Source organism: Lissotriton vulgaris, chromosome 11 (genome assembly GCF_964263255.1).
Source record: "Lissotriton vulgaris chromosome 11, aLisVul1.2, whole genome shotgun sequence".
NCBI classification, from domain to species: Eukaryota; Metazoa; Chordata; class Amphibia; order Caudata; family Salamandridae; genus Lissotriton; species Lissotriton vulgaris.
The window spans coordinates 870,764,011-870,776,560 of NC_141699.1; the positions used below are offsets into that span (position 1 = coordinate 870,764,011).

At 46.7% G+C, this 12,550-nt stretch overlaps 1 protein-coding gene across 1 annotated transcript in view; it reads right to left on the reverse strand.

The window, feature by feature from the left end:
* The window catches only part of KIF1A (kinesin family member 1A), a 2,508,766-nt gene that overhangs the window by 1,050,507 nt on the left and 1,445,709 nt on the right, over positions 1–12,550 (reverse strand). Inside the window, exon 30 of the mRNA XM_086944020.1 lies at positions 311–401. Within this exon, the coding sequence (XP_086800146.1) occupies positions 311–401 (91 nt within the window). The remainder of the gene's footprint in view (positions 1–310; positions 402–12,550) is intronic.

The following is a 12,550-nucleotide window of genomic DNA, read 5'->3' on the forward strand; positions in this document are numbered from 1 at the left end:
AAATTACTCATAGCTGGTTAGGTTTTCTACTAGTTCCTAGATCATGCATCAAAATAAATTTATTCGGAATTTTAACTATCCATTTTTCAATGCAGAATTGTAATAATGTCATAAGTGACTGTGTTATAACAATTGGGCGGTTATCAATGTTTGTATATTTAAGAGGTGAAAACATACATGGCAAAATTGCCAAAATTAAGGTATTTATGATGATGATAGTCTTAAGAATTGCATATTAAGCAGTTTCCACTACCTTTCTGTCTATCAGTGTTACCCTTTTTAAAGTTTAGAACAATGAAATTAAACTCACATTCTGTACGTGGTAGAAGCCAAGGGGAGGACCCCGCCCAGTGTTCTTAAGTGGCTCGGTGGAGAAGGCCTCGTCGTGGCGATGAATGAAACTGAAAAATTGAAGAAATTTGAATTAAATCAGAACCATTTTAGTGCCATTTTTATGCATGAAGGTTATGTTCCTTTCTGCCCCCTGTCAACACTCACACTTAGCAATGGACTACATGAATAGGTGTCCCATTAAGGGTGTGCTTTAGAGATCTATGGTAACTGATTACTCTCTAATTTCTGGAGAAAACTCTAAATTTGAAATAAAATCCACTGTCATAATTTGCTCCTCTATTCTATCCTTATGATTGGTGGTTACTCCTCTAGCGAGATCCCTCCAGAAAGAGTCAATATTTGAAGGTTTGGAGACTAAACTTTCTGGTCACCTCTAGATGTGATTCTTCTGCATTATCATCCATTCGAAGGAACTGTATAGATGACACACTCTTGGTAATCTGTACAATAACCGAGTGATAGATACGGCTTATTCTGTCCACATAATTGGAAATAGAGAAAATCAACAAATTCTTGAAAGCTTTCTATACATGAATGAAGCCAAAAGTGAGATTCTAGTCATGTATGCAATTGAACCATTAGGCTCATTACCATTCGACTGAAACTGGACATTGGAGCCCATATCATCCCCACTGAAAGTAAGAAATCTAGGGACACTCTTTGACTCAAACCTTTCCTTTGTGCTGCATGTCAGTGCTTTAATTCATGGTAACAATCTCCAATTCTTCTAATGCTGCCAAATCTTATCAATTCTCTGAACTGAACCCAGGTTGGGGATGACAAGAGCTTTTGTCTTGGCTGTTTGTATTATTGCAACATCATTTGTTTTGCCCCGCCCTAAAAACATCATTACCAGGCTAAAAAGGCTACAGAACCAGTCTACCACAGGCATGAGCACAATAGAACACAAATGAATGCTCTCCACGCCTCCCAGATTATGCCAGGATTAAATTCAAGATCCTCTGCACTGACCATAAAGAGCACTGGGGCAAAGGTCTAGGATACCTGCATAAGCAGGCATCTAATTATGCACTTCCAGAAACCTCCATTCATCTGATCAGTCAATTAATCTACAAGAAGAAGCGTGGAGCCTGATCCAAGATCCTCTGCACTGACCATAAAGAGCCCTGGGGCAAAGGTCTAGGATACATGCATAAGCAGGCATCTAATTATGCACTTCCAGAAACCTCCATTCATCTGATCAGTCAATTAATCTACAAGAAGAAGCGTGGAGCCTGATCCAAGATCCTCTGCACTGACCATAAAGAGCCCTGGGGCAAAGGTCTAGGATACATGCATAAGCAGGCATCTAATTATGCACTTCCAGAAACCTCCATTCATCTGATCAGTCAATTAATCTACAAGAAGAAGAAGCGTGGAGCCTGATCCTTTGGAGTCTAGACACGAAAACTGCCAAATAACAGCTCCACAACCTGACATCTGAACCCAATCACATGCTAGTCTGGTAACTATTATAAACTGAACAATTTGGATTTGCATTCAACTGTACATTTAAAGACTGTTGTGATGAAAGTATAACAGTTTTTGCTATATAATCAGACGCCATTGATCAATACATTTTCTTTAGCTATGTACCTAAATAACCAGCTTTAACTTTCTTAAGTAATATAGCAGCTACACATAACGCTTCACAAAACTGTTAAACAGTACAGAAGTACAGAAGGAACAAGATACATTAGCTACATTGTCAGCGCAAATACTTCATACTGTCTCTGGATAATAGGAGAACATTTTAACGTACATTCAGGGTCTATAGCGTTGCAAGGTTTCACACCAAATTGAAGGAGACACTACTTGCTGCTTTAAAAAAATCCAAGGTGGTGATAGTTCACAAGTATTCCAAGAGCTCACAGCAGAGCTATATAAATGTATCACTCATGCACTTAATCCATCCCTTGGGGGGTTTTATGAGATCCTGGATGGAGGGGACTACTTACTCTCCCAATATATATTAAATATATTGAGAGGACACATAACAGAGAAGCAGGTAATATGGTCCTTTATTGACACCGAGGGGCTCTGGTGATACCAGAAGATCGACTGGCTTGTAAATATCACAGGACCCCCAAGATGAAACTATTGGGCCATAATACATATGTTTAATGTTATGCATTTATTATTACACATACTTATTTTGAGGTTGTTAACTTGAAAAAGCAGTTTTTTTCAAACAGGGAATTGTTTATTGAAAGCAATATGTGAAATACTGCGATACTATTTGGTTGTCTGTTAAAAAAAAAAAAGAGTGAAATAATTATGCGTTTTAACATTTACAAAAAAACAACCCTTTGCTTATCAAAACAGCGCATTCTGGACCCTATTATGATGTCGATCAGAAAGCCTCTGACAGAAATCCCTGGTTTGACTTCCGACCGCCTAGTTACAATGTAGGCGGTCGGAAGTCAAACCGGCCAGTCATTCTGGCTGGCTTATGACAGGCTCAAGAAGCCCGACGGCTAGCCAGACCCGAAATGTAATCCCTTTACGACAGGGTTCCCGCCGTCTGGATTGCATGAGGTGCCTGCCACTGGGTGCGGGGATTTATACGAACTCCCATTTCTTTATAGGAGCTTCTGCTAGGGCCGGTTTCCGACTGCAGCACGGGCTCCCATAGGGAAATGGGAGTGTGTGACTGCACCATGTCCGGTCGCATTGTAATAATGCAGTCGGGACCGTCGACCGGAGGTCGGTCGGTCCCGATTCCGTGGCGTGCCTCCGACCGACATCCTAATCACTAATCAGGCCCTCTGTCTCTAAAAGGAAAAGAGTGTTGCAGGTGTTCTCTGCAAAGACATACAGAATGAAATTATCATGTTTGGGTTTCGTTTACCTTCATGAACACACTATTGATAAAGCAGTTGAAAATGGTATAGCTGTGCTGAGTGGATAGAGGATGTCATTATGATGATGAACCCCATATAGCAAAGGGAACCCTGACATATTATCCATATTTCATGGGGTCTCATGAATTAATTTCAAAATTTCAGTGATCACTGTATAAACGTTGTTGAGGTTAAGCCATGGATGGCTTCTACTGCTTACAGGACATCAACTTAAATCTATACTACTATTATAAAGGAAGAACTTTGAACCTTTGAGGCGGGTAAACTCGGTAACCACAGTGCCAATCCACACACCCTATACATCGTTGAAATTGTCAGGGTGTGCAGATGGACAGACTATATAAATTAAAAAAATATAAGCTATTTAAAAAATTTACGAGGAAAAAAAAGTAGTCCCATGGAAGTAGCGCCGGTCGGGACGTGCGTGCTGACATCAGGAGCGCGGGGAGGAGCGGCGTCCAGGAGCGCGAGGAGGATAGGCAGACATGAGCGCGGGGAGGAGCGGCGGACAGGCTGGGAGGAGTGGAGAGGAGCGGTGGACAGGCAGGGAGGAGCGGCGAGGAGCGGCGAGGAGCGGCGAGGAGCGGCGTAATCGGTGAACTCAGGAGCGCGGGGAGGTGCGGCGGATGAGGTAAGGCTCCGGGGGACCCATGGACAATGTCGGGGCGGGCGGGGGCCCTGAAGCCAAGGTCGGGACGGGCTGCTACTCCGGGGGACCCACGGACAATGTCGGGGCGGGAGGGGGCCCTGAAGCCAAGGTCAGGATGGGCTGCTACTCCGGGGGACCCACAGACAATGTCGGGGCGGGCGGGGCCCTGAAGCCAAGGTCGGGACGGGCTGCTACTCCGGAGAACCCACGGACAATGTGGGGGCGGGCGGGGGCTGGGGCGGGCGGGGGCCCTGAAGCCTGATTGCTCCCGGACAAGGTCGGGACGGGCTGCTAGTTTAAAATAAATGTAGAAAGTCCCTGAAAAGCCACAGTTAAAGTAAAGTTACAGATGCGGTTTTAAGTAAAAAAAAGAAAAACCTGAGGAAATTATTTAGTTAAGCTAAGCTGCACAACTATAGCTCACCGCAATGCTTTGCTTATGTCACATATTTAGTGCAGGGCCTGCAGTCACCCCTTACACCAAACCCGCTATGCACTCAACATTCCACTGTGCATGCAGTTTGCAAATTAAGCCAAGTTTTGGTATCTCAAATTTTGTGCAGCTCCTTCATATAGCACCAAAGTTAATACCGAAGTAAAGCTTTTTTGACACCTCCCTCTTAACTTTGATGCACTGTGCAAGATCAGCATAATGTGGCAGCTTTCCACACTATGGGCCTAATTACGATGTTGTACGGAGGAAACTCCATCGGACATAGTCTTGGTCAAGGGACTGGCCGACAGCCGGTGCAGATTTCAACACTATGGGCCTAATTACGATGTATTGTGGAGGAAACTCCACCCGACATTGTCTCCCGACCAACTAAATAGGAGGCGACTGAACACTGTTCGGTCGTACTCTTATAGGTTAGAATGGGCGCATGCATTCCAACCAGAAAGCATGCTCTCATTGTAAAAATAAGAGGCGCAGTTGATCCCTGCACCCTGGGTGCAGGGATCAACATGGTTGCACCTTAGGTGCCCCTTTGGCATCCAACCGGAGGCCGTGCACAAAAGGGGACCCTGATGGGGGCCCCCAAAGTCGAGTTCCGACAGCCTTTCCGTGTCGGAAAGGCCATCACAGAAAGGCTGTTTCCACCCAACATCGTAATCCCTCGGGTGGAGAGAGCTTTCCTTGGAATACTGAAAGCATTCTGACTGGTGGACGGGATCTCTGACCGTGTCAGAAGCCAGTTGGAATGTCTGGTTGCATTCCTTTCTGACCGACTCCATCATAATGGGTCGGTCGGAAAGGAATCCGACTGGCTGTTTACGATGTGGTCAGAATGGCTCCAACTGATGGTCAGAGCCGTTTCCAACTGCATTGTAATCAGGCCCAAAGTTGTACATATTAGCTTTCCGCCACATGTCATGCAAGTTCAACAAACACCACCGGTTATTAGCAAATGAAATCTTTTCGCCCCTTAACAGCCCCCCACTTGACAGATCTGTACCAAAATCGGCATACCAAGAGAAACCTATAATTGTGAATTATCGGCCAAACTACAGGCATAAGTTAGAGTTTAACTGATGAGGTTGACTCTGTCAGAGAGCCAGAGTAAAGTACTCCATCATCTTGACGGTAAACATTCAATATATTCACTTCCCCTTACAGCCAAGCCTGGAATTGACGGACAGTGAAATCTGCCCATTTGACCACCCACAGTAAATTGGGCAGGTGGTCAAATGGCCAAACCACCGGCAGCCCATACTCCACAGGACAGCTGTAGAGATGGAGTAGTCTCCATCACTGACATACTGAAGTGCTGCCTGACACTCTAAATGAGGTGGGTGGATCTTCAGTTTTGCTGGTAGGGCACTCTGTCACAGTTAGGATTGAGTACCCGCCCGCAAAACTCTAAATCAGGCCGTATGTACCTGTTTGTCAAATAGTGCCAAAGATATGAACAAATCAAAAAAACCTATTCAATTGGCAAGACATTTGTAAAAATTAACCAATCAAAGCCTTCCCAATACCTTTTCGTAATGCTACTGAATGGATATATATCAAACTAAAGAATATCTATTCTACATAAAGTTCGATATCATACCAAGGTTTGTGTACATCCGTTCAATAGGTTTTGCTCTAGCTGAGAGCAAAAATTTCCTGAGAGTTAAAATGGGTATACTTTTTGAGCCCTTTTAGCTTTACACACCAACGCCCTCTGGGCTTTGATGCACAAAATTTGAAATGGCAAAAATTGATTAACCAACTGAGTACCGAATTTCTTGCAGATTTGTCAGACAGCACCAAAGTTATTAGCAAACAAAAAAATGTGTTTATATGGAAAGTCAATTTTCATTCATAAGTACACAGTCACTATTGTGAACTGCATGATGCATAAATACATTCAATTATGAAGGGGGCTGGCACTAAGGTTACAGTAGTACCTTAATGTGTGAATTTTCTGTAATTTTTGGTGTTGTGGTTTTGCTATTTGCACAATCACGTCAATCGTATTTTTTTTAAATGTACAGTTCTTTTAATATTTGAGGTCTTAATATAGGCCCTGCTTACTTGTACTAATAGGGTATCAGGTAGTTGTTAGCTTTCCAGGCTCTCCTTCACCTTTGTTATTTTGCCTAGTCAGACAAGTGACAGCTTCCGTTGTGCATGTGGGCATTATCAACCATGTGCCCTGCCCAATGGAGGGGGTGGCATCTGTCACTCCTTCCCAACCTTGCTCTATAGCAAGGAGTCAGAATTAGGAACCATAAGACAATCACATTGCTCAAGAATTGGGAGTCTTTGTTTTCACCACTCTGACTTGCCCAAGGTTGGGGTGATGCAACTGCCATTCACATTGTCCAAGGGCAGAAGGGGGCAGATTTATAAAGCATTGTGTTGCCCTTGCGTCACACATGGTTTCGCAAGGGCAACATAATACCTAAGTTAGATTTAAGAAGCAAGGCAATACCACCTGGCATTCAACAGCACACTTAAAAAGAGGAAAAGCCAAAGAGTATTGTTTTCGTGCAGGAACGCAGCCATCTTTACATTAGATCCTCCCGAAGAGGCAGTCTGATCGGAGGATCGATAGCCAAGTATAAGAGCTTGGGATACCAGACTCTTCGTGCCCAATCTAGAGCCACAAGAATGAATTGGGCCCGGTCATGCTTGATCTTCTTTAGCACTCTGGGCAGAAGTGCTATAGGCGGAAAGGTGTATAGAAGACAGCAACTCCACTCATGACGTAAAGCGTCGTCTATCGAGTGCCGCCTTGGAAATTCCAACTCGCAGAACTGCTGACCAAGGCTCTACCCACTGCTGAAAGAGACCTTGCACCACCTCCGAATCAAGATGCCATTTGTGATCCATCAGGCACCGGAGGCTGAGTTCACCTGCCCTGGCGTTCCAGGAACCTGCCAGGTGTTGAACCACCAGGGACATGCCCTGATGTTCCAGCCACTTCCAGAGGTGAAGGGCCTCCTGACATAGGGTCCACGACCCCACTCCGCCCTGTTTGTTGCAATACCACATGGCCGAAGTGTTGTCTGTGAAAACCTGCACTACCCTCCCCTTGACAGAGGGAAGGAATGCCTTCAGTGACAGACGAATCGCCCGGAGCTCAAGAAGGTTGATGTGGAGCCCGGACTCCGCTGGAGAACAGATGCCTCTGATCTCCGCCTCTCCCATGTGGCCTCCCATCCCAGAAGTGATGCATCTGTCACCACTGTAAACTCTGGTTGGTGAAGGGAGAGTGATCTGCCTTGGATCCAATCTTGGTTTGTGAGTCACCACTGCAACTGGTGTGAAGTCCCTGCTGAGATCTTGACGGCATTGGACAGATTCCCCTGATGCTTTGGCCACTGGAACTTCAAGGCCCACTGCAGAGCCTGCATGCACCACCTGGCATGATCCACCAGCAGGATGCAGGAGGCCATGAAGCCCAGCAGGGTCAGGGTCATTCTGACCAAGACCTTGGATAGAGACTTAAACATCTGTATCATAGCACAAATATCCCGGACTCGCTGCTTGGGAGGATGAGCCCGAAACTGCGCTGTGTCCAGAACAGATCCGATGAACAGAAGCTTCTTAGAGGGAATCAGGTGCAACTTCAGTGCATTGATATTGAACGCCAGGAATGCAGGAGGTCCGCTGTAGTCCAGAGGTGGGAGACAACAGCCTGGGGTGAGCCCGCCTTCAACAGCCAGTCATCGAGAGGGGAAGAATGGATCCCATGATCAGCGCAGATGAGCTGCGACCACAGACACCACTTTCGTGAACAACCTATGGGCGCTGGTAAGGCCAAAGGTAAACTGAAAATGCTTGTGGCATACCATGAACCGTAGGTAATGCCTGTGGGCCAGCAGTACAAAGATGTGGAAATAGGCATCCTGCAAGCCCAACCCACCCATCCAGTCTCCAGGGTCGAGCCAATGTCAACATCTTGAACTTCTCCACGCGAAGCTAAAAAAAGGTCTAAGATAGGATGCAGGCCTTTGTACTTCTTGGACACCAGAAAGTAGTGGGAGTAGCAACCACAACCTAGTTCTGGGAGAGGGACATGCTCAATGGCTCCCTTGGCCAGGAGAGCTGTAACTTCCTGATGGAGAAGTGTCAAGTGATCCTCCGACATGCAATGGGATGCAGGTGCATGGTTGAAGGGGTTGTCTTGAAGGGGAGGGAGTAGCCCCTTTGGACTATTTGCAAAACCCACCTGTCTGACGTGATGCTATTCTAGTGGGGGAGGTGATGGTGGATCCTGCTGCCCACTGGCAACTGATGGCCCGGAAAGGTCAGACTAGGAAGGTTTGGAGGCTGCTGCAGAGGGGGCACTTGTGAACTGGTCCACCCGCTCGCTCCCAGACCAACGGTGCTGGGTCCCACGTCTTCGGCTTTGCAGAGGCTGAGCAGCTTACTCCGGCCTGGGGCCCAGGGCGGAACGTGGTGGGGCACCCCTTCCATAGCCATGAAGGGTGCAAAAAGCAGACTGCGGGACTAGAAGTAATTGCAAGGCGCAAGAATCTGGCCGTAGCCCTAGAATCCTTAAAGTGCTCAAGCTCGTGGTCTGCTTTGTCACCAAACAAGTGACTGCCATCAAGGGCATGTTCAAAAGAGTCGATTGGACATCACCTGAAAAGCCAGTGGACCTCAGCCAGGCCTAGCGTTGTAGGGTTACGGGCATTGAAATCGTCCTGCCTAGCAAGTCAGCGGTGTCCAACCCACACCTAATGGCGAGCATCGCTGCATCTCTGCCTTCAGCGACTGCAGGGGGAAGAGTGGCCGGGGCATCCTCCGGGCACTGTGGCAGCATCTGTGCAACCGTATCCCACACAGAGTGGGAATAATGGCCCAAAAGACATGTGGTGTTCACCGACCGCAGTCCTAAGCTGTCGAAAGAAAACATCTTCTTCCCAAGATGGTCCAGCTTTTTGGATTCCCTATCTGGGAGAGCAGTAGGGAATGCGCCCTTGGAAGGAAACGCTTGGACCACCAAGCCATAAGGGGTAGGGTGTTGGGAGAGGAAAAGTGGGACGCCTGGAGCCAGGCGGTGGGGTCGGCCAATCATTCTATCCACAGGGGCCCCATGTGTTGGGCTTGGACCAGGTGCCCAGAAGGATGTCAGTAGGGGCCTCATTGAATGGCAGGAGGGGCTCTGAAGAGGCTGCTGACGGTTGAAGCACCTCAGTCAGGAGGTTGGTCCTAACCATCACCATAGGAGGCTCAGGGTTCAAGACCTCAGGTACCCTACGCAACACCACTGCGTATGAGGCTCCCTCCTCCGTAGCCACGGTAGGGGGAGAAAGTATACCAGGGTCTGGTGAGGTATCCAGACCACTGGCATCACCCAACTCCTCTCTCCAGTCCGGTTCAGTCAACCGGTCAGCTAAAGGGACAACAGACCCCTCCCAGTCCTCCTCTTCCTCCTCTGGCTACCAATCAGGGAGAAAAGGAAAGCAAGGGTAGAACAATGGTACAAAAGTACCACTCTGCTGATGTGGAAAAAGAAAGAACTGACATCAGCGCACAAGGGTGGTATCTAAGTAAATAACGCAATGTCACAACGGCGACCACGATGCCATTGATGACCATGGATTCGACCGACGCCACCTAGTTTGACCCTGGGGTAATTCTAAGGTAAGGAATCCATAACCAATAGTCTCTTTCAGATTGAGTATTTTTCGCTGCCTTGCCCGAAGGCGGAGGGCAATTTAGATATATACTTTCAGACCATTCCGAAGCCTAGGGGATAATTTTTTTAAATGAGCGCTAGCTGAAACGTACTCCAGTGTCAACAGGGCCATGCAGCCCATTCCAACGAAATTTAGTTTTCGTTATAAAAGTTATTCTAACATAGAGAAATTATTTCGATTTAAATGGTGTACATGACACTGCCACTTTATAAAGCAGAGACTGTGTATGTTCTTTTCTCCCACCTGCCATGTCGAAGGGCTACATACAAGTAGGCTCTGTACACACACCATGTGTGAAATCGGGATTTATTCCCTCTGACCAAAATAGGCTCTTGCATCTGCAGACCTGTCCCTCTGGTGCAGCAGCAGGAAAAAAAGTAAATTGATATTCTTGGGCAATTCGATACAACAATGAGGATTTCTAGTTCATAACCATGTCACTTTCACAGTAATGCCTGATCATTTTTTAATTTCCTTGCCTAGAGATGCTGTGTTTTGAATCAAAGTTTCTTTTATTGGCATGAAGCTACCACTTTCTCAGCCACCCATAGGGATGCCATTGATTATGTAAATTATGAGGTGAGACGTCATGAATGACACAAGTGTACTATGATCTGTGCCTTCTGCCATGAACATGGGGCTCATGGCAATGCGTCTGTGCTCGCCTCCATGATTGTATGCTAACTAAGAGCCTGATCAGGATGGTGGTCGGACTTACGTCCGAACACCATCCTGGTGGGAAACGGAACTTCCCTACAAGCTGTTGGCAGTCCTGCACCCTGAATCATTATGCAACCCCCTTCAAGGCAGTCTCAAAGTGTATATTTTGATTTGCAGCAAGTGCTGCAGGCTGCAGCACACGCTGCACTACAAAATATTCACCCTGTGCATATCCCTGCACCATGTGGCAGGTACCATTTGGTGCCTGCCACATCGTGCAGGGATATGTTGGTGCAGGGATATGTTGGGGGGAACCATAGGTACACCCAGGAGCCATATTAGAGGTCCAGGGAGGAAAGTTCCCTTCTGCCAGCCTTTTCATGGCGGGTTAACCGCCATGAAACGGCCGGCAGAAAGGGACATTGTAATCCCTACAGTTGCTCCTTGAGCCCGTCAGATGCGTGGCATCCTAATATGGCGGGCGTAAACAGTATTACGATGGCGGTCTCACCATCATCATAATAAGGCTCTTAGTACGGTTCCCAAAAAAACCCACACCAAATATCCTCTGGTCATGTAAAGCAGGCTCTGGACACAGCCCGTGTTTCGTTGTCTGCATAGTCTGGCCTTCCACGCCACCAAAACAGCTTGGTGCATTTTTACGGCATTAGGCTTTCACGTGATACCACTGAGCTAAGAAAGTTACCACGGTCAAAATAGTGTTTTCTGTTCTAGCTCCTATACAAATGTCTCTACTATTGCAAAAACGGCTTAATAGAGTTATACCAGACTTGTCATTAAGCAGAATTGTACTTTAGAATAGGTGCTTTGTTTCGTCTGATTTAACTCCATTTAGTAATTTCTCTAATATTTGGAATACAGCAGGGTGCAAAGTGGTCTTTGAAGGGTTACATTTTATTGAGGTGCTAATACCTTTAAATCTGTTTATCCTATTGCTGGTATCTCAGGTTTTGTGCAGATTCGACATTTAGTGGTAAAGTTAAACGAGACATAAGATTTCAGCTGCCAAAACTTTGGTGCTTATTAACAAAAAAATTAAATACATAGGTGTGTAGCCCTTTATACTTAGAAAAGTCAAATGGAAAAGAAAGGAAACAGAAACATTTCGACATTTATCAACTGAAGTTAGCTCTGACATGAAACTTTTGGGCCCAGATCTCTGTACTGGGGTGAATGTATGACATTGTTCTGCATTCTGCCCATCATTGTTCTTTTTGCATTTGTCACCCCGAGTGGGACGGGTATGCTCAGACATGAGTCCTGTGCTCTCCATACCACTGGAGTCAAGCAATCCTGGCTGATAAGGGCTGAAAGCCCAAAACCCGTCCTAGGATGCTTATTTCCAGTCCAGGGAGGACTTGGCCTGGCAGTTCGGGCTGGACTGTTCCAATTGGGCGCAGGGTCAAGACTGATTTGCATATGGCTGGGTCCAAACTGGAATTACATGGTGAGCAAAAAAAACGATTGATTTAGGCCCAGATCTCTGTACTGGGGTGAATGTATGACATTGCCCCACGCAATGAAACCCTCCAACAGCCACACCAGCAAGAAAGCCACCTGGTTCACTGAAGACCTCCAGGACTCCAAACAAACATGCCGAAAACTGGAGAAGAACTGGCTCCGTGAACGAACACAGGAAAGCTACGCAGCCCACAAGAACGCCACCCGCAGACACCACCAACGCATTAGAGCCGCCAAGAGGGCCTCATTCAAAGATGGCCTGGATAACAACGCACACAACAGCAAAGAGCTCTTCAACATCGTGAAGGAACCTTCCAACCCCAGCTTCAACACCAACGACATCCAACTTTCGCAAGACCTGTGCAACTCGCTGGCCACCTTCTTCCACCGCAAAATCGCCGAC